General features: G+C 40.3%; 1 protein-coding gene across 8 annotated transcripts in view; it reads right to left on the bottom strand.

Moving 5' to 3' along the window:
- The window catches only part of UTRN (utrophin), a 678,467-nt gene that overhangs the window by 383,328 nt on the left and 268,504 nt on the right, over window positions 1-26,635 (bottom strand). For all 8 annotated transcript variants that reach the window (XM_075596593.1, XM_075596597.1, XM_075596594.1 and 5 more), the window contains 4 exons: window positions 25,138-25,255; window positions 20,455-20,660; window positions 16,696-16,850; window positions 1,950-2,139 (listed from right to left, as the gene is read on the bottom strand). In XM_075596593.1, the coding sequence (XP_075452708.1) occupies window positions 1,950-2,139; window positions 16,696-16,850; window positions 20,455-20,660; window positions 25,138-25,255 (669 nt within the window). The remainder of the gene's footprint in view (window positions 1-1,949; window positions 2,140-16,695; window positions 16,851-20,454; window positions 20,661-25,137; window positions 25,256-26,635) is intronic.

Below are 26,635 nucleotides of genomic sequence, written 5' to 3'. Positions count from 1 at the left end.
TTGAACAAATCTAGTTTCAGAAAGATTTTTGTTGGAAAAATGTCAATCAGAAATACAAATGTAGCAGATAAAATAGACAATAATAATGTTTACTGCACATATATATAATTTACAAAACAATATACACAGGCAGGACCACGAAACGTTATGCCATTACCTCACCTCCATTGGTATACTGCTAAGCATTATTGGTTTGGATGATTATTTTTGGTTAAGACTTCATATTTTTTGTAAATGATATATATTTTTCACGGTATGCTTTATTACGGTCTACTTTCTCTGGTACATTTGTATTTCTGATATTATATTTTGCCAGAAAAAAGCATTCTGGAGTGCGGTGTCTTCGTGTTCTTCAGCTATTTTGTATATTTTGGTGGTGTAAGGGTTCCCCACCTTAGACATGAGCACCTATTAGTATATTATATAAATATATTTATATTCTGATATTTGTTAGTGTGATCCTCCCTCCATAATGTATTTCTGGTTAACAAATGAACAAATCTAGTTTGAAAATGCCAGTATTGCTTTAGTCCAGTGTTTCCCAACTCCAGTTCTCAGGGAACCCCAACAGGTCAGTTCTTAAGGATATCCCTGCTCCAGCACAGGTGGGTCAATCAGCGGCTCAGTCATTTTGACTGAGACACCTGTGCTGGTGCAGGGATATCCTTAAGACCTGACCTGTTGAGGTTCCCTGAGGACTGGCGTTGGGAAACACTGGTTTAGTAAATGAGCTGATAACAGATCCTAATCATTGAATGTTTACAGGAGAATCCAATGTAGCAGGTCATTTTGAAACAAGTTACCAATGTCATGTGCTTTAGAAAGATTGTCCCCTTTGTTTTACTATTTTTCCATCCTGTTAAAAATAACTGTTTCCCTTTTTTCTGGGTTTGCTGAATTTAAGCAAATCAGCTACTTCTATTTACCTGGTTGACTAATGATGGCTTTAAGATACTAAACAATGGACAAAACGAAAGCAACAATTCTTTACTTTCAAGCACCGATAGTCAGCAAATCCGTGAAAGGCATTAAATATTGTACAAATCCTCCAATGCTTTTGATTACTATGTTTAACATTCTAAAACATTATCTAAAAATACAAACACTCGGGGTTGTTTTGTTTGTTTTAAAGGTGTCAATCATCTACATTTAACCTATTAAACACACTACTGTTCTTCGTTCACTTCTGTCCTAGGAGGGACTTGCTCCTTTAATACACACAAAACGTAGCCATTTACTATAAGATATTAGCATTTTTTCAGAAGTAAGCAACAAACACTCACTCAAAGACATCGATTTCTATTTTTGTTACCCACAACACCTACATCGGATAACAGCATTTATTTTTCTTTTAGTATTGATCGATATCGTTTCATATTTTGGTCCTCTAACATCACAGATGGAACACATTGATTCCTCTCAGAAGAAATAATGAAACCAGGCAACACTCCAGATCTATTTAGAACTGACACCTTGATTATATGCGACCAAAAATATTGCGACTATTTTATTATTGGAATGCAAGATTGTGTTTGATGTCAAAGGATCAATAAAAGAGCTGTGTATGCTGCAGTGTATACCTAATAATGAAAAGTATGGCCCTCATTTAACACACAATTGGCATATGGTGTCCCAAAAACATGCGACTTAAGTATATAGTAAAGAAAGTTCAATAAATTGCTTTCATTTGTGCCAACATAATAACCTTTCAAATGGTATTTTCCATACTTTGGCAGAGACAGATGCCTCCAATCTTTACAAAGTTATGCAGATATAGCAGTCTGATGTTTTGTGCCATTGAATCCTATGGAAAATCTGTGATCTTCTATATTATAATGGGACAAGTTGTGTTACCTGGGGGGAAACAATGTCACGTGCTACACTGGTCGTTCCCCCAAAAGCACAGTTAACAGCTTGAAATGTAGTCAATAACCCATTACGGGTCTTACCTTTAGCTGGATTTTGAGTTGGCGCAAACTGGCAACATCCTGCTGAATACCCTCCCGCTGTGACGCATCCATCAGTACGTTCAGTGTTGTTTCAGCCTCTTGCAGCCACTTCAGAAAGTTATCGTGCTCGTTGACCAAGACCTGCACGTTCTTGAGATCCTTCTCCAGAGCGCTCTGCCGGGCGCCAGCCCTAAAAGAAAGAAACAAGAAGCAGCTCAGCTTAGTTGCCTGGTTAAAAAAAAAAAAATATTAATAATAATTTAAAAAAAAGAAGTGACAGCAAGAACCTGAATACGATAAGTTAATGATCAGAAAAGTGCTTCCCCTGGTAAAAAATGTACCTCTATGCTTTAACAGTTTAACTTTCCTTCTGACAGATAATTCTCTCCTGATGCCCAGCTTCAGCAGGCAGACACGAGCAGACCAGAGGAAAGCTTTGATGTGATTCGGTTTTGTTTGCATTGCATGCTGTTTAATTAAGCACATACACTGCAACAAAAACCAATGGTCAAAAAGGGTCAGCACGCACTTCAAAAATGTACGTTTCTGCATACTGTTTCAATGTAGATTATGACTATTAAATCATTGTTTTTGCAATAAAGGAAGGAAAAGTAAAAGAATTCAGTAATGCTCAAGGGATCAGGATACTATTCCAAAGTAAGAAATGGTTAACCAAGAAAAATGTAGTTCACGACACAATTTTTGGAAGAACCGTATTAAAGCATGGACATGAACAATGTTGATACAGTAAAATAGTTACTGAGGCTTACTTAAAGCTGCATTACACAATTTGCAAAGAGCGGAGGGAAACACAACAGTGTAATAAAGTTTATTGTATAAAAAAGCAACAAGATAAAACAGTAATGCCCTTACAAGATTTCAGAGCGTTAACGCTTATATCACCAGACTAGTGGCTCCGATGTTGATCCGAGACCCTTTATCCTCCGGTCATGCAGGACAGTCTGTCTGCATCAGGTGATTCCGCAGATGAAAAAACGGAGAAACGCCGCTTTGGGAATAGTAATCCGTGCGTCACTTGCCTCCAGCGAAGGTTCTGTATGACTGTCCCACGAAGAGGCAGTTGTCTCCCCTAGCCAGGGGAGAAGATGGTCTGCCCCCTCTTGGCTGGATCGACGAAATCGGAACACCCAAGTCAGTGTGAAGGGAGAGTTCACTTAGCCGCAGGATCAAAGAGAGAGAACGGCTCAATCCCAGTGCACCATGCAAACGGAATATGGGAGACGGCCTTGTTCCACAATGCCAACGCGTTTCGTGGTGCCAGCCAACTTCTTCAAGGGTGGATCCCAGAGGAAGTGGACCGGCTCCACAAACCTTGGCTGGCACAAGTGATGCACAGAGTGCTATTCCCAAAGAGGCGTTTCTTCGATTTCTCTCTGCAGAATCACCAGACGTGCCTGCGTGACTCGATAAAGGGTCTCGGATCAACATCGGAGCCACATGTATGGTAATTGAAGCGTTAAAGCTCTGAAATCTTGTAAGGGCATTACTGTTTTATCTTGTTGCTTTTTTATACATTAAACTTTACTATTCTATTGCTTGTCCCTGCGCGCTTCTCTTTTTTTCATTCAATGCATAGGTAACAAGCTACCTGGGCTCAGCTATGGGTCATTAATCCATCGAAAAAAATCTATATAAGCCAGCAGGCATTTTTTGGAATGGATATCCTTTATTGATACGATCACATCATTTTATTATTGTTTGGGACTTTTATTTTTATCTTTTACTAATATAATATATATATATATATATATATATATATATATATATATATATATATATATATATATATATACATACACACACATACATAATACATATACATACACACACACACTCTCTCTCTTACATCACTAACATTCAGGGACTATTTAACACCTCAAGTCATAAATCACATACTACGGGGGGGGGGAGAGGGGGATAGGATTCAGTCACAGATACATTCCAACATACACTGTTTTTAAGTAAACCACCTGTATGCTTTATTCATTGGAACACCGCCAGAAGAAGAGATCAGTGTATCTCGAAAGCTCGCACAAATAAAAGCATTTCGCCACAGAACTGTATCGTATATATATATATATATATATATATATATATATATATATATATATATATATATATATATATATTTATTTATTTTTTTATTTTGGACACTTGTTTCAAGACTTTAATATTTATTCACTGGATACATCTGAGATGTCTTTGTATATGTTATGTTTTGCTGAGAATTAACATGTGCATTTATTTGAAATTTAATACCTTTTGAGATTAGTGTCCCTGCACTTTTATCTGTTTGCCATTACATTTATACATTGGGGATATACACTTAGCGCACCAAGATATATATTTTCCATTACACAATTTGCACAGTCAAGCATGAGTTAAGAAATACAGTAGCAGTTTTTTAAAATGCTGTCCACAACCTACATTTTATTATGATCATCATTGATTTGTGAAGCGCCAACATATTCTACAGCGTGGTACAATGGGAGTAGAGTTACGTATATTACATATACAGTTACATTAAAACGAGGATAAACATGCACAAAAAGATACAAAGAAGTGATGAGAGCCCTGCTCGTGAACGCTACCAATCCTATTAAAAAGAAAACTGCCATTAGTTAACTTTTGTCTGCCCCCTCAAACGGGACAGTGGGGGTCAGCAATTAGAACCTTACTTTCTCATTACAATGTTTTTTGGGGTGTTAGGGCATATTTTCCTTTTTCAGAGTAGAGTTTTCTAGTACATTTCTAACTGTTGTGCAGTAAGTCTGCATAAATAGGTTTATATCGGGCCACTAACGTACTCAGCGCTTTACAGCTTTACAGCGCTCGCAAGACTGTACAAGACGTGCAGTAATATATCAAGGGTCACGTTAAGCAGGAAGTTAAACAATGAGAAGTAGGCAGTCAATACTGCAAACCTAAAGATGACAGAAAAAACAACGTTCTATCAAGAACGCAGCTACCTTAAACCAATAAGTTTAGCTCTACTCATGGCACACATTTAGCTTCTGTTCCTGTGGAAATTAAAGCAACACTCCACGTTGCAGTTTATGTTTTTTACTATTATAATTTTTTAGTTATAGGATTGAAGCAGGGGATCTCCGGAACTGAACTACGTTAATTTCACACCCGAAGACCGGGGCGCTTCATGAGCAGGCGCTCCCTGAAATACTGCCCTCGGTAGAGGTGCCTGGTATCTCCATGTTTAAATGTCCCTCGTCAACAGGCCAAATCGGAACCCGCAAGGAATGACGTCATGGCTTCCGATTGGTCACCAAGACGCAGGACATTTAAAGCTGTCATTATGCCATTAGGTTGGCCCTAGCAAGCCCGGTCAAAGCTGCTGCCTGAAGAGATTCCAGCACCCCCTACAGAGGTAAGTATCTCGGGAAGCAGGGGGTCCCTGGAGCTGAAATTAACGCAGTTCAGCTCCAGAGACCCCCTGCTCAATTCCTATAACGTAAAATTATTGCTTTTTTAACTACTTTAGGCAATTATTCTTTATCTTTTTGTACCTCAATTGGGGCGTGTTTGTCAATCACGTATTACTTCTAGCCTTGGTCCACCCCGTTCTCATCAAAGACCCAGTAAAGAAAGGATATAAGGGGGGCTAGTAGTGCTTTTCCTGTGCAAACTCTTATTAAACATAGTGACATCACACAAAAAGGGAATAGCCAGAGAAAAAGAACCCCCCACTCATGTCTCAGCTCATCATGTTTAAAAACTTGAAATTTTTATTTTGATGTCAGTTTTTGCTTTAAAAAATACAAAAATACAAAAAACCCCACCAATCACCTAGATATGTGTCACTGGCTTTAATACTCTTTGGTCCTAGCAGGGACTGCCCCCATAGGCAGCAATGTGCACTACTCACCCTCAAATATACATCGAATTTCTTTTGACAGTGCAAAATCTTTTTTGCTTCTTTTTTTCCAGTTCCCCCAGTTCCCCGTCCGCCCTTTTTACATTTTTTTTTTTTTGCAATTGAATGATGCAGATCAGTTTTGGAAAAATTGCCTCCACGGGAAATAAAAATGGACAATGACATATTCACGCTCCTCATTAAGACAACAGTGGTCGCCATGGTAACAACTGATGGCAAGGAAATAGCCAACCCATAAATGATGTTCAAATAGATCAAGCACAATAGTAACTATCAGATTACGTTCTGACATCAAGTTCTATTTTATTTTTCAGGGGGGTTGCTGTTTTAAATTGCAAGATCATTCAGATGTATATGTGATTGCCTGGAAATTGGTTTTCTTGTACACCTAGACATATGGAAATTTAATTCAGAAAAGTACTGCAGCGTTATCTCATAGAGAGAATAACATCTTCAGGTATCCTCTCAAAGGTTGAATTGCCATGACCTTCATTCTTCCCTCGCAAAGCCTTTCTATTTCACGGTTACCATTATCACGATTTGTCCGATATCCTTTGATCCATTCTGAAGACTTTCAACCTTGCAGGATCCTCAAGAAACACAGCAATTAAAGCAACCTTTTTTTTTTTAAACCAGTATTGCAATAGTACCTACCATATGCTTATAGGGGTCCATGTTAAAATGGACATGAAATGTAAAGTAAAATGTGACACTGTGTGCTCATTTGCATGTCATTTCCCAGAATCCCTGGCTGCAGTAGAATCATTGTATGCCAAGAGATAATGGGGAAAGGTAGGGTTGCAGATCTATCTGAGAACTGAATGTGCCAACAAGTGCGATTTGTAATTCATGGTACACACACACACAATAGATACCACAATCCAAACTGGCAAGCATGGTGGTGGCCACATCATGTTATGGGGATGCTTCTCTTTATGAGGTGCTGGGGAGTTTGTCAGGATAGAGGGGACAATGGATGGTGCAAAGTACAGGCGAATCATTGAGGAAAACCTGTTTGTCAGCCAGGGCCGGCTGGATGGTGGTGCATTTGGTGCCTGTGCACCGACACCCGTGGTTACACAGGCCCCGTGCTCTTCCCCACAACAATTAAACGGAATGCCGTGGGAGAGTGTGAGGCCTCTGTAACTCTTACCTTCTCCTACACGATGTCTTCCTGCAGTATCCCTCATTATGGCACTGTGTCTTCAAATCGCATTGTGATGCCATGACAACTGGGTGTCACATTGTTATGACAACGTCACGCTGCTTGACGTCACAACGTCACGTTGTAATGGCAGCACGACACCTTTTGACTTCGCGACGCCAAGATGAGGGACATTGCAGGAAGACATCGCGAAGGAGAGATAAGATGCCCCGCACCAGTTCCCTGCACTGAGCCCCACAATGTTACCTGCCAGCCCTGGAATCAGATGACTCTGAAATTGGGGAGGAATTTCACATTTCAGCAGGACAATGACCTGAACAATAAGGGAATTCATGTTCTTGAGTGGCCACGCCAAAGTCCTGACTTGAACACAATTGAACATTTATGGTGAGACTTGAAGATTGCAGTCCGTTGATGATCCCCAAAAAAATTATCAGAACTGAATCAATATTCCTGTGAAGAATGGGCAAAAATGTCACCATCCTACTGTGCAAAGCTAGTAGTGACATATCTAAGATGACTCAGCAGTAAATGCTGAAAAAAGTGCTTCTACCAAGTACTGACTTAAGGGGCTGAATACTTATGCACCCAGTAAATGTCATTTTTAGTGTTGAACCGGGTCCATATTTTTATTTTATTTTTAAACCGGTTAACGGATACACGGGCTAAATGAAACATTTTACCCGGCCGGGTACCCAATTACCCGGAAGGCACTTACCAGCAGGGACGGAAGACAGGCGAGGAAGACCGCGACGACATCTGGGACCAGCAGCAGATGTCCTGAGGTGGTGGAAGCAGCTGAAGGTCTTGTTCATCCGGTGGGAGCAGCAGGAACAGAGCACACAGCTGATGCCTGTGTGAGCCGGGGATGCATGTGACCATAGCAGGAGCGTTCCTATTCGACAGCCGGGGAGGAGCCGGCTGTCCAATAGGAACGCTCCTGCTCCAGTGACATGCTTCCCCGGCTCACACAGGCATGAGCTGTGTGCTCTAATCCGGCTGCTCCCATCAGAAGAACAAGGACTTCGGCTGCTGTCACCGCCACCACGATGTCTGCTGCTGGTTCCAGTTGTTGCCGCGGTCTTCCTCACCAGTCTTCCGTCGACGGCTGCAGGTAAGTAAGTGTTAATACAGTGTCGGGAATCCTTTGCAGGCAATGACTGCTTGAAGTCTGGAACGCATGGACATCACCAAACACTGGGTTTCCTCCTTTGTGATGCTTTGCCAGGCCTTTATTGCAGCTGTCTTCAGTTGTTGTTTGTTCGTGGGTCTTTCTGCCTTAAGTTTTGTCTTCAGCAAGTGAAATGCATGCTCGATCGGGTTGAGATCAGGTGATTGACTCGGCCATTGCATAATATTCCACTTCTTTGCCTTAAACAACTCCTGGGTTGCTTTCGCAATATGTTTTGGGTCATTGTCCATCTGTAAAGTGAAGCGCCGTCCAATCAACTTCGCTGAATTTGGTTGAATTTGAGCAGACAATATATCCCTATACACTTCAGAATTCATCCGGCTGCTTCTGTCTTCTGTCACATCATCACTGAACACTAGTGACCCAGTGCCATTGTAAACCATGCATGCCCATGCCATCACACTGCCTCTACCGTGTTTTACAGATGATGTGCCGTTCCAAGTCTTCTCCATACTTTTTTCTTCCCATCACTCTGGTACAGGTTTAAAGTTGTCCTCCACTCTAGATGTCATCAACAAGGGCTCCTTAGTAGTCACTGATATCACCCAACGCGCGTTTCCACTGCAAAGTCTTCATCAGGGGCTTATCCTACTAAGGAGCCCTTGTTGATGACATCTAAAGTGGAGGACAACTTTAATCAGCCCAGTACCTGCTGTGACGGCCGTGGAGCAGATACTGTTGCTGTGAATATCTTGTCTGACCCTATGACCCAGGGTGGTCTGAATGCTCACAAACAAAGGCACTTATGTAAGTGGAATACTTTGTGTTTTTAACATTAAACACAGTACTATACTATTTTGCTTTCCCCTTTTTTTGTATATGGATTTCCCCCCTCTATATGGATCTGGAGTACCTGTCTGGAGACATAAGTTGGTAACTTTAAACAACCACAACGCTTTCAATTCACGTTAAACACGTGAGTGCAAATTTTATAGATCTTCCAGCATTGAAGCTATTTTGTTGGAGTAGACAATATTGCACTATTTTCTGTTTTTACTTTCTTTTACATGCCCTGATGTGATTTGCGCACCTGTTTCTCCTTCGTTGGATAATGATATGCCTACCTCCTGGAGAGTGTTCTTCACTGGGCTGGATGTTGTGAAGGTGTTTTTGTTTACCATGGGAAGGATCCTACGATCATCCACCTCTGTTATCTTCCGTGGACGTCCAGGCCTTTTTGTGTTGCAGAGCTCACCAGTGTGTTCTTTTTTTCTCAGAATGTTCTTGCTATCTCTCTGATGGATTTTTTTTTTTGCAGCCTAAGGATGCCCTGTTTCACGTGCATTGAGAGCTCCTTTGACCGCATGTTGTGGGTTCACAGCAACAGCTTCCAAATGCAAATGCCACACCTGGAATCAACTCCAGACCTTTTACCTGCTTAATTGATGATGAAATAATGAAGGAATAGCCCACACCTGTCCATGAAACAGCTTTTGAGTCAATTGTCCAATTACTTTTGGTCCCTTGAAAAAAAGGGGGCTACATATTAAAGAGATGTAATTCCTAAACCCTTTCTCCAATTTGGATGTCAATACCCTCAAAATAAAGCAGATAGACTGCACTTTAAGCCCATATTCATTATTTAACTGTAACTTGAATTTATTGTGGTACACAGCCGAAATAACAAAACTTGTATCAGTGTCCAATTATTTCCAGACCTAAATGTACATACATACATACATACACACCCGTATGCCATTTGTATGGAAATTCGGCATAACAAGGAATCTATTTCAAGCTTTTTTGTTCACGCTGCCAAGAAAATCTTATATAAAAACAACACTGCAGTGTGCCTTACATTCAATGTAAAGCAAGTCAACTACTTTATGGAAGGATTCCAACATTGCTAAAATGGATTACCTTTTTTATTAAACAATGCCAACATGTTTTTTGCTGCACTATGCCTCTACTTAGAAGACATTCCCTCATGGGAATAGACTGGATCCAAACCATATTATTGTTGGAAACTTCATCACTCTAAAATCCACCTTTAGCAGCATAATAAAGTGTTTTAGGCCATATTTATTAAAGCGGTGCTAAGTCACAAGGCACTTTAAAGTGCAATTCTGGCAGTGACATGTTTAAACGGGTTACATCTGCTTGATATGCTATCTGTGCCTATAAACATTTTTTAAGTTAGTTTGTGAATAGGGTTATGTGAGACTTGTGATGGATTTAACTTTCTTTCCAGTACTACAGTTACCCCATTTTGTGACTCTGGCCCTTATTCTATAAAACAAGCTCTATTGACTTGAATGGGCCGTTCCTTGCGGGCAGGCCGGATCGGAACAAGGGCCTGATGTCACCGTGTCCCCCGTCCTCACCTTTAATAATTCTCACATGCACCTTACCACTTGGATCCTCAGAGCTGCAGTCTACATTAAATTAATACCAGTGATATTTAAAACGTGAAAACCACATAATTGATGCATGTTAAAAAAAAACTGTTTTATATATTTTTTGATAACGGGAGAAGGCAGAGATAGGCGTAGTAAATAATTATGAAACAAATACATATATTGCTCTGATTTTTAAGGTATCGGCTATCTAGTTTTATCCTATTAAACACATTGTTGTGATGAGTTCAATGTCACCCTACATGGGACTGCACATTTAAATGGAATACATCACCATAACTTCTCAAACACCCCAGTTGTGCTCCCTACTTCCAACACATGCTCTATCAATCAATGCAAAACCACTTTGATTGTAACCTCTTGATGCTCTTGCGTCCACATGATGCTCTTCTCCCGTGTATCATATTTTTCTGTATAATGTATGGTACACTAATCCTAATGCAAACATGTCTGACACTAACCACATTACAATATACATCCCACTTCCAAAACCTGTCCTGAGTGATCAGGAAGAGTTGGCCGCTAATGCAAGCCCCGATCCAGCCATTTCCATGACAATGAAAACGGATAAATGGAAATCACCTCTCCTGTTCCCTGCTATCCTCAAGACAAGTTTCTCCTTTGTTGACTGAAAGAATCAGCAGAGACAAGAGGACATGTATCATAACAGGAGTGTGGGGGCACAGTTGCTAGGAAACTGGGGGGAGAGGAGAGGGAAACCTTTTGTAGGTAACAGACAGGAATTCACATTCTACGCTTTTATTTGAAAGGTGCGCTGTGATATCTCGATCAGCATACAGTATACTGGATATGTACCGTAACTATATTAACTTAGATCAATGACTCAAAAACTGCATGTGATCAAGAGGGGAAACACTGGATCAAAAAGCTATATATATATAGATATAGCAAATGGAAATATAACAGAGTGCTCATCTGCATCCCTGTTTTTCACCATTATCACCCAGGATACAGTGCATATACAGTTAGGTCCGGAAATAATTGGACACTGACACAATTTTCATTATTTTGGCTCTGTACGCCACCACAATGGATTTGAAATGAAACAACTGAGATGCAATAGAAGTGCAGACTTTCAGCTTTAATTCAAGGGGTTGAACAAAAATATTGTATGAAACGTTTAGGAATTGCAACCATTTTAATACACAGTCCCCTTGTTTCAGGGGCTCAAATGTAACTGGACAAATTAACACAATCATAAAATAAAATGTTAATTTTTGATACTTTGTCGTGAATCCTTTGCAGGCAATGACTGCTTGAAGTCTGGAACGCATGGACATCACCAAACGCTGGGTTTCCTCCTTTGTGATGCTTTTCCAGGCCTTTTCTGCAGCTGTCTTCAGTTGTTTGTTCGTGGGTCTTTCTGCCTTAAGTTTTGTCTTCAGCAAGTGAAATGCATGCTCGATCAGGTTGAGATCAGGTGATTGACTCGGCCATTGCAGAATATTCCACTTCTTTGCCTTAAAAAACTCCTGGGGTGCTTTCGCAGTATGTTTTGGGTCATTGTCCATCTGTAAAGTGAAGCGACGTCCAATCAACTTCGCTGAATTTGGCTGAATCTGAGCATATAATATATCCCTATACACTTCAGAATTCATCCGACTGCTTCTGTCTTCTGTCACATCATCAATAAACACTAGTGACCCAGTGCCATTGTAAGCCATGCATGCCCATGCCATCACAGTGCCTCCACCGTGTTTTACAGATGATGTGGTATGCTTCGGCTCATGAGCCGTTCCAAACCTTCTCCATACTTTTTTCTTCCCATCATTCTGGTACAGGTTGATCTTAGTTTCATCTGTCCAAAGAATGCTGTTCCAGAACAGGGCTGGCTTTTTTAGATATTGTTTGGCAAAGTCTAATCTGGCCTTTCTATTCTTGAGGATTATGAATGGTTTGCACCTTGTGGAGAACCCTCTGTATTTGCTCTCGTGAAATCTTCTTTTTATGGTAGACTTGGATAATGATATGCCTACCTCCAGGAGAGTGTTCTTCACTTGGCTGAATGTTGTGAAGGGGTTTTTCTTTACCATGGAAAGGATCCTATGATCATCCTTCATTGTTGTCTTCTGTGGACGTCCAGGCCTTTTTGTGTTGCAGAGCTCACCAGTGCGTTCTTTTTTTTCTCAGAATGTACCAAACTGTTGATTTGGGCACTCCTAATGTTGCTGCTATCTCTCTGATGGATTTTCTTTTTTTTGCAGCCTAAGGATGCCCTGTTTCACTTCCTTTGAGAGCTCCTGTGACTGCATGTTGTGGGTTCACAGCAACAGCTTCCAAATGAGAATGCCACACCTGGAATCAACTCCAGACCTTTTACTTGCTAAATTGATGATGAAATAAGGAAGGGATAGCCCACACCTGTCCATAAAACAGCTTTTGAGTCAACTGTCCAATTACTTTTGGTCCCTTGAAAAAGAGGGGGCTACATATTAAAGAGATGTAATGCCTAAACTCTTTCTCCAATTTGGATGTGAATACCTTCAAATTAAAGCTGATAAACTGCACTTTAAGCCCATATTCATTATTTAACTGCAACTTGAATTTATTTTGGTACACAACCGAAATAACAAAACTTGTATCAGTGTCCAATTCTTTCCGAACCTAACTGTGTATGTATGTATGTATGTATGTGTATATATATATATATATATATATATATATATATATATATATATATATATATATATATACACACATACACTATTGTAATACATCTAAAACGGGCTGAGTAAGTGTGTCTGCACTTGACTAATAGAATGTAGTCTATACTAATTGATAGAAGGAAGTATTTTAATAGAGTTGGCAAAGCATTTATATGTATTAACAATGCAAAAGAAGATATTTGTGGTTACATTATTTTCTGCATTATATACATCTGGTATAACCGTCCATTGGCACCTACAGTAACCTGCTGAAAGCAGATTGCACAAGCTTCCCCATACCTGGTAGCAACATTTCAATTCCTTGCAGTTTATTACTCTACTCTCTAACAACGCCAACATAAAAAAATAAAAAAACAATATTTGCTGCAAATATCGCCACAAACCTCTTGGGCAATCAGTGAAATGGAGACTAGATCATGTGTTGTAAAATAGAAACCGGGGTACTTGGATAACCTGCTGTGTATAGTGGTCATGTTAATGTGTCAGTCAAACATCTAAACAAATGTTGAATGATTTCTTTGCCGTGCTGTTATCTAAACAGAAATGTATTGGAAATACACCCAAAAGCACTGCTGTATTCCCCAAACGGGTTTTGGCCTCTGAGAAAACATTTGTACAGATGATTCCTGTTAGGAAGTGGTTTACAGCTTAGCGAAGAGAACTATTTGTGAATAGAGATTGTAGTATAGTACAAATATTCTGAAAATGAACTCAAGTACAGTAAGACCTCACTGGGGAAAAAGAATCACTCTCTTTGCCTAATGCAGCGGTGCTCAACTCCAGTCCTCATGCCACCACCACCACTTCCACCTCTCCCCCCCCCCCCCCAATAGGTCAGGTCTTCAGGTTATCCCTGCTTCAGCACAGGTGGCGCAATCAGTCCCTGCTTAAGCACAGGTGGCACAATCAGAGGCTCAGTCTTCGACTGAGCATCTCATTGAGCCACCAGTGCTGAATCTGGGATATCCTAAAAACCTGACCTGTTTGGAGGGGGGGGGGGGGGGCTTGAGGACTGGGGTTGAGCTCCCCTAATCCAATGTATACTGTAATTATACATCATCCGTATAGTCCTGATGAAAAGTTTTTAGGACAGAAACTCTTTATTTTGGCTTTATAGCGAACTACTTCAGAATGTATAACCTTTTGTTTCCTGCAAATGGAAATGATGATAATAAAGACATTTACGAGAAGCAGACATTGAGTTGGGTCATTCGTTTCCCTGTGCCAGAGATATGAAGCGAGTCCTTCCGAACAGTTGAGCACCATAATGTATACCAAAGAATCATGTGTAACAAAAGCGTTTTTGTATTTGTATTTGTTGAGTTGTGCATGCATTACAACAGCCTGAATTGTATCACTCAGTGACCAGAACATTTCATCATTCCAGAGGTGGCCAACTCTAGTCCTCAAGGGTCACCAACAGGTCAGGTTTTAAGGATATCCCTGCTTCTGCACAGGTGGCTCAAGCCATTGACTGCATCTAGTCACTGACTGAGCATTAACTATTTTGTGACTTAACAGGTGTGTATAGCCGATTACAATACAGTGTATATTGTTTGCAAACCCATTTTATCAGGACTACTGCTAAATGCAGATTTATTTAATTGACTCCCTATGTTATGAAATCATCTGCTGACCTCCCATGCTCGATGTGGGAAATAAGGGTATGTATGGGAGTGGTTTCTCCAAGTTCCTGAATGGTGACAAGATGTACAGCGCTCTTCAGACTTTGCACGATTGTCTAGTTCTGAAAGAGCTGTAGCACAATAGCTACCAGAAATAAGAGGTATTGTGAACAATTCCAGACAAAGGGGAGATTGATCACAATGTATAGTAGAGCATACAACATTAATGTGTGTATGTATGTGTATACACACACACGTGTGTGTTTATATATATATGTAAAACACATATATATATGTCCCCCTCTTACCTCCAGGCTGCGTGAGGGGGACGGCTGTGTGGTTGCTGCAGGGAGATTGTGAGCTGGCGAGCTGATCGCTGGTGCTCCGCCAAGGGTTCCGCCATTTTGTTTGTGTGCGCGCATGCGCAGAGAAGGCTTGCACATGTTCAGATAGCATCTAGAGTTGCGGCGGCCATCTTTGAACACCTGGCGCATGCGCAGTATAATGCCAGTGGCGGCCATTACATCCATAGATCCGCTGTTAACCACCCAGGAGACAACTACACCGGCACAGCAGCGCGGTAAAGATCGGCACGCCAAACCCACCCACCTCCCTCCCCCCACCCTTCAACACCTGACGGAGAAGATCTATGGACTCTGTGGGAGAGTACAGGTTTGTTTAACATCTATCATTGGCACATCGGCAGCAGCCACATTTATCAGGCAAAGTCTTTGTTTTTATTTTCTTGCACAAATGTTTATAATGTAATATTGTTTATGCTTTTAACATTGCCAATTTTCACATATAAAGGCACTTTTATTCATTGCTTTTGTGCGCCTCTCTATATTTTTCTCTTTGAGGTTTCGGTATACTAAGGATTGGTTATCCTTATTTGAGAGGCTGCAACTTTTCTGCATTGAATAGGACATTTACACACAGACTGTATTTTACTGACACTTTACATAACATTTTGTTGATTGGGACCCTCACTGTAGCTCCTCATTGGTTCATGTCATAAAACCACATTGCTGGTATTTTATATATATTTTATGTTCACACATTATCATTGTTCTAGGCTGTTTTTTTTTAATTTATTTATGCAGGCCTGCACAACTCCAGTCCTCGAGGGCCGCAAACAGGCCAGGTTTTCAGGATATCCCTACTTCAGCACAGCTGGCTCAATTAGTGACTCAGTATGACTGAGTCACTAATTGAGCCAGCTGTGCTTTAGTAGGGATATCCTGAAAACCTGGCCTGTCTGCGGCCCTTGAAGACTGGAGTTGTGCAGGCCTGATCTATAGCCATTCAGCTTTATTGTGCAGCTGGGTGCGATTCCCATTCCAGGTTTACCCCCATACAGTTCTCCCACACACTTTTCATCCACCACTACATTCATTTACTTGACATCTTTTTGAATTTACTTTGTAGTTGGTTCATCAGCGCACCCATTTTTTTTGTTCGCATTTTCTGTGTTTATTCCATTGCCCCACTCCTAAAGTCTCATAAATTAGTTAAATGCTTACAATTTAATACAGGTAGTTAATCAGTCAATTCTACCAAGTACAGGCGTTTGTCTGAAATTCCCATCACTTGCATTGCATCCTGTGGCTACACAGACAGTGCTAGCATGGAATACAGTGATTCATCAAGCAGCCCACGTGGGAAGCATTAGGATGAGTAAGGCAGTTGCTTGAAGTATATTTTAGGCACAAGTGAAATGACTGGGGCAACAACGTAGGAAAGTGGGAAAAGGTATTGAGCTAGGAGAGATGCACAATGTTCTATTTTGCAAATATCTATGTAATCTCACCTTTGGTTCATGTTAACCCAAGTCATGTATAAGCGGTCGCTGGTTTCCTTCACTTTCCTGGTATCGTCGGCACTGTAATCCCGGAGCAGTTTGTTTGAAAGTCCATTGAATGTGTCCATAACCATCTCTCCCTTGTGCAGGTCTTGCACTAGTGCCTGAGCATAATGAAATCATAAAAGTGTACAGTAGGTAGTAGATAAAATCAAGCAAAAGAAGACCATTAACAGCGTTATAGAAAACAATACAAATGCAAACCCTTTGAAATTCCATTTTGCTTTTCAATGAATGATTTAAAAAAAAGACTAAAATCTATAGTCATTAATTAGTTCTTCTTTCTAAATTCCACTCAACATGTTACATACTGTTAATCAGTATTATTGACATTTTCATGTTTCTTAGTCCAGCATTATTTAGAGTTAATGTTAGCACAAAAACAAATCAAACTGCCCAGCGAACCACAGTAAACACCTAAAGACAGTTCCTACACAAATATGTATGTATGTATGTATGTATGTCTTTGTTTATATAGCGCCATTTATGCATATAGCACTTCACAGTAGTAAATAACAAATACTACAAATAACAGATCATGGGAATAGGTACTTCAGACATAAAAGTAACATTTCGGAAGAGAGTCCCTGCTCCGCAGAGCTTACAATCTAATTGGTAAGTAAATCTTAAAACCTTATGTCATGAGCTCCAATGATTTCCCTCCTTCAGTCATACAGGGAAGAAAAGTTGTATATATAAGTATATGTATACAAAAAGTGGCACTGTGTGCTCATTTGCATGTCATTTCCCAGAATCCCTTGCTGCAGTGGAAGTGCTGTGTGCTGGGTGATAATGGTGAAAGGCGGGGTTGCAGACCTGCCTAAGACATGCAGATTAGCATACAGTTGTATTTACATTTGTATATATATATATATGTATATATATATTTATATATATATATATATATACATACATATATATATATATACATACATATATATACATACACACAAAGTGTGTGTGTGTGTATATATATATATCAATCAGTGAGTACTGCAAGACCTGAAGAAGAGAGGATAACTCTCGAAAGCTTGTCCTATGACATAAATTGTTAGTCCAATAAAAAAGGTATCACCTAATACTAAAGAACTCATTTATTCTGCACTATCGCAACTGGACTAACACGGCTATTTTCTGCTTTTTATATATATATATATATATATATATATATATATATATATATATATATATATATATATATACACACATACATACACACACACGCATGTATCACGCTTTTCTTAGGAAGAGTAGAACATATGAAATATAAAGTCGAGCTCTATTTTCACATGTCTTAATGCAATGTCTTCCATTTATTGAAGAGACAGTGGGGAGTGTTCACTGATAACGTTGCACTCCTCACTGTTCCATCAACAAATGGAAGACATTGCATTAAGATCTGTGCGAGTACAGCTCCACTTCTCCTACTGAGAAATTCTGTTTCACTACTTTTTTGTCTATTTGTGTTGGCTACACATGCGGACTTTTCTCTCCAAAGTTTTGTTCCCCCTATTTTGGTATTTACTATATGAAATATGAAACTATGATACTGCGCATAGTGAATATATAGCAATACATGTTGTATGTGTGTTACATGAGGGGTCTGTATTGCAGTGTTCAAGCCAAATTAGGGCATATTTACTCTGTGTCAATGCACCAAGCTACTTATCTCTAGTTGTGTGCCATGTGTGCCAACTTGGGGATTATCATTAGGTCTTGGGAAGGTGTAACATAATTCACATATTAGCATGGGATTTATCAAAGTCTGTGCACAGGAGTCTCATTTTACCTGTTTACTTGTGTCTCAAAATCTGCTCGTTCTAAAGTGGGGTAAACCTCATGAACAACAGCCCCAGGTGTATGAAACGGTTACTCGGTATAATTGTGCACACGACAATGGAACACCGATTCAAAACAAACTTTTCTATGTATTGATTTATTGAACCCCGGAGTCTTTAACCTCCTATACATTCTCAGACAGAACATGTGAATGCAGTAAGCAAACGTCAATATTATTTATTACACACAAAACCACACATATAGATCCACACAGTTATTGTCAAATAAATTACACAGTGAAAATGTTACTCAAGTAAGGTTATATTGCATCAGGGATCTTTAATTCAATATAGTGTTGTCTGGACTCCCTCTACTGTTTATGAGTGGCTACTGCATTTTCCAGAATTGGTGATTTATTATGTTGTAAAGAAAAGATTTTACATTTTCCAGAATTGACCACTTGCATACAGTACGTGGCATCACATGCTTATTTTATTCTTATAGAGCACAAAGTAAATATGCACTGCTATGTGCATATAAAGTCTGTGCTTCTATACGGAACTGATGTTCTGATAACCAGGGCACGATTAGAACACAATGATAAGAATGAGATGAACTGACATTTTGTCACTTGGGCCACATTACACAATAATAATCAAAGAATAAGAAAGAAACAGGGAAAGTAGCAAGAAAGAAGTGAAGAAGGAATCAAGTGCAGAAGAAAAGGTTGAAAGGTGAGAAGGAAAGAAACAAAGAGCAAAAGAAAGTAAGGTGGATAGATGAGTAAACAAACATACAGTATATACAAAGAAAATACACTTCGTCATTTCAAATTCTCTCTAATATTTCTTGTTCCGTCTTTATGACCTACATTTAAAATGCTTCTAAACATTTTGTTACGCTAAATAGATTGCTGCAACAACTCCAATGTTAAAGTGACCAAGACTGAATCCTAAACCAATTCTGAGGAAACTTCCAAAGACAAACATTTCTTAAAGAGGCAATCCAAGCACCTTAAAAAAAAAATATATATATATATTTTTTTTTAATATATGCAGCCCTTTATTGAAAACGAATTAATTGTCTACGCTGCCGATCGATTCATTCTCCCGTGATCGATCACTAAAATCCTGTTTTCCAGGGTTCATTAAATTGCTGCCTTTCAGTTTCAAATAAATCCTTCAGTCAGTGAAACTCAGCAGCTACAATGTATTCTTATATTACTAAGGTAACATTATCTATTGTTACAGGTTGCAGCTCAAACTGCTGGGAATGTTGGCAACAAATGATCAAAAAACGGAAAGTGTTACAAGGATCTTGCACTGCTGGGGAGGTGTGCTAACGCTTGTTATAGAAATCAAAAGATACTCAGTACTGCATATTAAAACTCATTAAAAATGGCATTTAAGAGTTGCATTAAAAAAAGAAAAGGTAATAAGTATTATCTAATACAGGGGAGCGCAAACTTTTGGAGCTGCACCCCCTCACCTTGTTTGGTGGCGTCAAATGATGCAGAGTGGTCATGTGACGTGACATCACATGACCCCGTTGCCATGGAGAAGGACCTGTGACGTCACTCTGCATGACACTGCGGCGTCATCTGACGCAGCGTTGCCATGGTGACGCATCACAGCAACGCGTCTGAACCCCGGTAAGTGAGTTGCAGAGGCGTCACGTGATCCCCAGCGTTTAATTTAAATATCTCGGGGAAGAGCGCGGGGCATCTGCAACCGCCTGCGCCCCCCAAAAAAAATCCGGCGCCCCCCACTTTGCGCACCGCTGATCTAATACTACAGAAATTAGGATTTTTAGAACACATGTAAGATATTGCTTGGATTGCTTCTTTAGGGGCATCTGAAACAAAAGGTTATTTTACAAAAATGGATATTTTACAATGCAGTATACTGTATGATCAGTGTGCTGTTTCACCTTGCTCTCTGCCAGCTGTTTGACGACCGTGTCTCTGGATACCTGCATGATGGTGTAGAGGCGGAAATCGCTCTGGTCCAGGATGTTTTGGATTTGTTTCCTTTGGTCTTCCCATTTAATGCTGTCAGTCAACATCTCCTGCAGCTGCTGCTGACGGACTGCAACACCATGCTGTGTGTTGTCCCACTGGTTCTTCAGCTTTTCCACTGTGTAATAAAGTGGCACGGCTGTGATTATTGAGAAAGGTACTTAAAAACGATGAAGGCTTCAGGGGTAATTGAGGGGTTGCCTTTGAAGGGAGCGAACCCAGTTTGAATGCCTATTTCAGCTCTTCTTGTGACCTTAGAGATGAAAGTCAAAGGTCAAATAGGGTCTGAGGTGTTACAGCATATAGGAAAATGGGCAGACACTGAGCCAAGTGGTCCTCATCTGATCCAATTTCTGTGTCTATGTCACTCTCTCTCTCTCTGGCACCAAAACTAAGCTCTTTGGGGCATTCGCTCAATGTGCCTCTAAAATTGTAAGAAATACGAAAAATATTACTATTAAAAAGTATCAATAACTCTATTGCATGTTGGAGTCCCAAATACTTTACTTTCAATAAAGGAATGATAAAATGTATATATTTTTGTTTATAGATGTGATGCCCTGCTTACTAAAATGATACATTTTATTATATTACTTAGCACGCTACAATGCGATCCGCTTATAACACAATGTGATTCTTTGGACCCCAAGCACAGCGTTATAAGGGGGTTGAGCTGTATTTGTCATTTTTGTCTATTCCAGGCAACAGCGATTTTTATTTTGTTTGGGGAGGTGACTGCACATTTAACTTCTTATTTTACGACTCATGATATAAAATATATCCAAACACGATACATGGGATGTGGCCAAATACAGTGCTCTGTGAAAAAGAGTAAAATTACTTCTTTTTTTATGCATTAAGATAATTTTTTTAAGATAAACAGGAAAAAAGTTGTACCCTCTCCCCCTCCTCTTCAAGTTTAGTACAAGCTTTTGTTCAAGCCCTTAAACCTACAGTATTTACTGGACTACAGAACACACGGGAACAGATGCTGTGATGTTACCTTAATTAGTATTGACCATCAAATTATAAACCTAACATGAAACAACAAGAATCAGTCAATTTAATTTGTCTGTGATGAGATGGGTCAAGCTGCATCAGAAACGTCTGTGCAAATGAGAAGTGGCTGTAGGGAGTTCGGTAACAGTAGTACTGTAGTCAGAACACTGTTCCTGGAAGTGGGAGATCCAGATTTGAGGTCCAATATCAGCTCCTAGTGACCTGACAAAGTTCATTTTCTCAAATCAAAGTTGAAATTGCAAGCGGTTTTGGAAAGCAAAGTGATTTTCTTGCGTTACCAACACAGTTGGATACAAAATGGGCACATTATTTAAGCCATCAAAACAGCCAGTCTACAGTACACATTTCCAGGGCAGCTTTAGTCAGTGTAACACTTCGATTCTTATGTACAATAAATGAAAAAATTCATCAACACATACTAGTGCATCCTTACCAGTGAACATGCTTTCACGGATATAGGATAGCAGTGCTGAAAGTGATTTACAAGCCAGTGTTAAAAACACTTTTCCATGAAATATAAAGTTAGGCTAAAAAGGTCAAAGACGGAAACCCAACACATTTAATGACCCCATGAACGCCTTTCCAATCCATTGGAGATTTGTGTTCAAAACTCTGATCAGTCTGACGCATAACATCAGGAGCAAGCGTGAAGCCTGAATGTATACTGCATTATACAGCCTTTTAACTTTAGATTCACCGATAGATTAAATATTGGATGTTGAAATTGTGTAGTAATGTGTGTCCCAATGCAACGGTGTCAACTTGCCATTTTACCATTGCAAAAACATGAAACAACAGTCCTAAATTCCTACTGAACTGGTTGACTCAGGTGTCATTATGGAAGTTCTTTCCAGTGATGAGGTTAAATATATTGTTCCTTCACAGCCTATTATTCCTGTCTTCCACCATCTCCCAAAGATCCATAAGACATTGGTCGACCCTCCTGGTCGGCCAATTGTCTCTAGTATTGGATCTTTGGGAGATGGTCTGTCAAGATATGTTAATAATTTTTTTCAACCCTTTGTTAGGAAATTACCCTCCTTTATATTGGACTCTGGTGATCTTCTTAGTCAAATTAAATGTGTCACTTGGGATAATCATTATCTGTGGGTAACACTTGATGTTACATCTCTTTATTCAGTTATACAACATGATCACGGAATGGCAGCTGTTCACCAATTTATTGAGATACCTGAAATTTCAATCTTTCAGTCGGCATTTATTTTGGACGCTATTTTCTTTCTTCTCACACATAATTTTTTCACTTTTGATCACAAGTTTTATTTACAGTTAATTGGCACTGCTATGGGCACGAGCTTTGCTCCTTCTTATGCAAATCTCTTTATGGGGTGGTGGGAAGCACTATTTATATTTTCTAGCACCAACACATTTCGTAATAATATTGTTTTTTATAAAAGATTTGTGGATGACTTAATTATTATTTGGAAAGGGGATGTCACTACACTTCACTCTTTTGTTTCTTACCTTAATAATAATAAATATAATCTTAGATTCACACTCAATTTTCATTCACATCACATTGAATTTCTGGATCTACAATTGTTTGTGGACATTGATAAATTGATTCAAACGGATGTATATAGGAAATTAAATTCAAGGAATACTTTTCTTAGGGTGGACAGCTGCCATCCATCTCATGTGATTAGAGCTATTCCTAAAGGACAGTTCCTCAGACTGAGAAGGAACTGCTCTACACCTAGTGGTTTTCTTTCTCAGTCTGAGGATCTTGGTAAACGGTTCTCAGATAGAGGTTATTCTCAATCCCACATTAAGGTTGCTTTTGATATTGCCCTCGATACAGAGAGGGCGTCATTGTTGCTCACTCGGGATATGGGTGATTCTCGCCTTGGTACTCATACAGAGAAATATGTGAACAAGCATGGTACAAATAGATCTGCAAAATCCAATAATAAATGTCCATTATTTATCTCACAGTTTAATAAACAAAGTGGGAAAATTAAATCCATTATTTCCAAACATTGGAACGTTTTATCTATGGACCCTGTGCTTAAAAAGTATACTGATTCTGGTCCTGCATTTGTGTACCGTAGGGCGAGAACCATCGGATCGTATGTTTCCCCAAGTGACCTAACTACTTCTAGGATTGATAAATCCTTTATCACCAGGGGTTCTTTCAAATGTGGTTCCTGTAGCGTTTGTAAACATATAAAGCCAGCCAAAAGTTTTTTTCAGGATAATTTGCCGCAGTCACATGATGACAACAATAGTCATATAAAGGAATTTTATATTAATAATTTCATAAATTGTAAAAGTCAATTTGTTGTATACCTCATAACATGTGGCTGCGGCAAAAGATATGTGGGAAGAACGATTAGAGCTCTTAAGGTCAGGATATTAGAGCATTTAAGACTTATAAGATTGGAAGACACTAATCATCCTGTTTCTAAGCACTTCTCCGAATGTGGTCAGGGAGGTACCAGGAATTTCTCCTTCCTGGGCATTGAATTAATTAATAATAGGCCTAGAGGAGGTGATCGTATCAATCTATTGAACCGTAGGGAAGCGTATTGGATTTTTATTCTCCAAACGCGCTTCCCTATGGGTTTGAATATTGATTGGCAATTAGCCCATTTTCTGTAAGATAAATATTATTCTTTCATTTTTTCATTTTCTCTATTGTTATTAACAATTTGGTTTATCAATTTATTATTATTTGGTTATATTATACACTTGATTCCCCTTCTTTTTGCTTATATTATATTCCTTTGTGTTCACTTTACATATATATACATATTGGTATTATCCTTTATTTTATGTGTATTATCATTATAATTCCCGTTATTTCCCTCCAAATCAGTATTGTTTTCGTTCCTTATTTCAATTATTGGTTGTTTTGTTTTTAATTACTCTAATCCTTTTGTATTATACATTTTAATATATTTTGTGGTTATATGCATTTTTAAACATATTTTTTTTCTGATCGCTTTTTGATTAGTTGAAGAGATTCAGTGGTCTGCTCATTGTTTTTGTCCTTTGACATGTATTTTTGTCCCATTATGGTTGCCGTATTATTGCCCTTACTTGTATTGCTTCAATTCCCTGCAGGGACTATTTTGCCCTCAGACGGCGCCGTGTCGTTCTGCGCGTGCGCGGTGACGAGCATTGCGTCATGACGTCATTGTTTGTCCGTTTTGGGTATGTACTTGCCTGCTTATTATACTATTAGAATCACTGTGTTATCCTATGCATTGCCCTTACTAATAATACACCACACTGCCTACATGGACAGTTTTGCCCTTAGACGGCGCCGGATTGTTCTGCGCATGCGCGATGACGCGCATTGCGTCATGACGTCATCGTGCTTCCATTTTTGACGCGAATCTGCTTGCAGGTAAGAGGGTATTTAATGGATGTTATTACACTATGTTTTATCCTTGAAAAAGAACGCTGTGACGTTCGAAACGCGTTGGATGGGTCTTTTGTCACTTTAAAGTGCCCTTTTATTCTATTTTTGATTCTGGGTCCTTCCTGCTCCGTTTTTGCTTGTGCGCTTTGTTTCTCCATTTATTCCTGTTTACTAAATTCCTACTTACATTTCTCCGTGATGGCTGTCCGAACATCCAAACTGGAAGTTTTGTTTTTCACATTCTGAGCCAATGTGGACACCGACTCAAGCTGTGAGTGACGCTGTTCCATGTCTTCTTTGGTTATCTGTTAAACATCGAAATTGGTCAATTATTTCATTCTGTTTTCTTGTTGCAAGATTACTTTCAATAGACCCGCACAAGAGTTATTCATAGTTCTACACATGTTTGTGAGTTGTTACAAGCCTCTTATTCTGATGCACTTCTTAGTACCAAGAGTAACTCTTGTGGCCATTAACCCCATGCACTGCCAGAAGTATTAGTAATGCATTGCAGGACCCTCAAGTAGAGAAGGGGTTGGTAGAATCAGAAGCCTATACTTCTCCACAACCAGTAAAGTTACTCTAACTTTACAAATCTCATGCATTGAATAAAACATTCCCTACTTCAGGCCTGCACAACATACGGCCCGCGGGCCGCATGCGGCCTGCCTGGCCTCTCTGTGCGGCCCGCGATGAGATTAAAAAAAAATAATAAAAAAACTTTAAAAAAAAAAAAATGGCGGCGATTTCCTGCTCCCCCTCCCTGCTAACTCCCCCCCCTCTCGCAACGTGGGACGGAGGGGGAAGTCACAGCCAGCTGAGCTCTTCTGCGGCCGCTCCCCCCCCCTGATCCCAACGTGGATATGTGCAGGGGGGTGATGTGAGGTGCATTGAGGTGAGGTGAGCTCCATTGAGGTGAGGTGAGCTGCATTGAGGTGAGGTGAGGTGCATTGAGGTGAGGTGAGGTGAGCTGCATTGAGGTGAGGTGAGGTGAGGTGCATTGAGGTGAGGTGCATTGAGGTGAGGTGAGGTGCATTGAGGTGAGGTGAGGTGCATTGAGGTGAGGTGCATTGAGGTGAGGTGCAGGGGAGGTGAGGTACAGGGGAGGTGAGGTGCAGGGGAGGTGCAGGGGAGGTGAGGTGCAGGAGGGCTGAGGTGCAGGAGGGATGAGGTGCAGGAGGGGTGATGTGAGGTACAGGGGTGGGTGATTGGAGGTGCAGGGGGTGATTGGAGTTGCAGGGGGGGGTGATTGGAGGTGCAGGGGGGTGATTGGAGGTGCAGGGGGGTGATTGGAGGTGCAGGGGGTGATAGGGGGTGATTGGAGGTCAGGGTGGGTCATTGGAGGTGCGGGGGATGGTCACTGGAGGTGCAGGGGGGGTGATTGGAGGTGCAGGGGGTGATAGGGGGTCATTGGAGGTGTGGGGGGGTCATTGGAGGTGCGGGGGGGGGTCACTGGAGGTGCAGGGGGGGTCATTGGAGGTGCAGGGGGGGTCATTGGAGGTGCAGGGGGGTCATTGGAGGTGCAGGGGGGGGTCATTGGAGGTGCAGGGGGGGGTCATTGGAGGTGCAGGGGGGGGTCATTGGAGGTGCAGGGGGGGTCATTGGAGGTGCAGGGGGGTCATTGGAGGTGCAGGGGAGGGTGGTTGGAGGTGCAGGGGGGTGATAGGAGGTGCAGGGGGGAGAGT

Source organism: Ascaphus truei, chromosome 4, assembly GCF_040206685.1.
Source record: "Ascaphus truei isolate aAscTru1 chromosome 4, aAscTru1.hap1, whole genome shotgun sequence".
Lineage (NCBI taxonomy): Eukaryota > Metazoa > Chordata > Amphibia > Anura > Ascaphidae > Ascaphus > Ascaphus truei.
The sequence above is the reverse complement of the archived record's forward strand: the minus strand, read 5'-3'. Positions and strand labels throughout refer to the sequence as shown.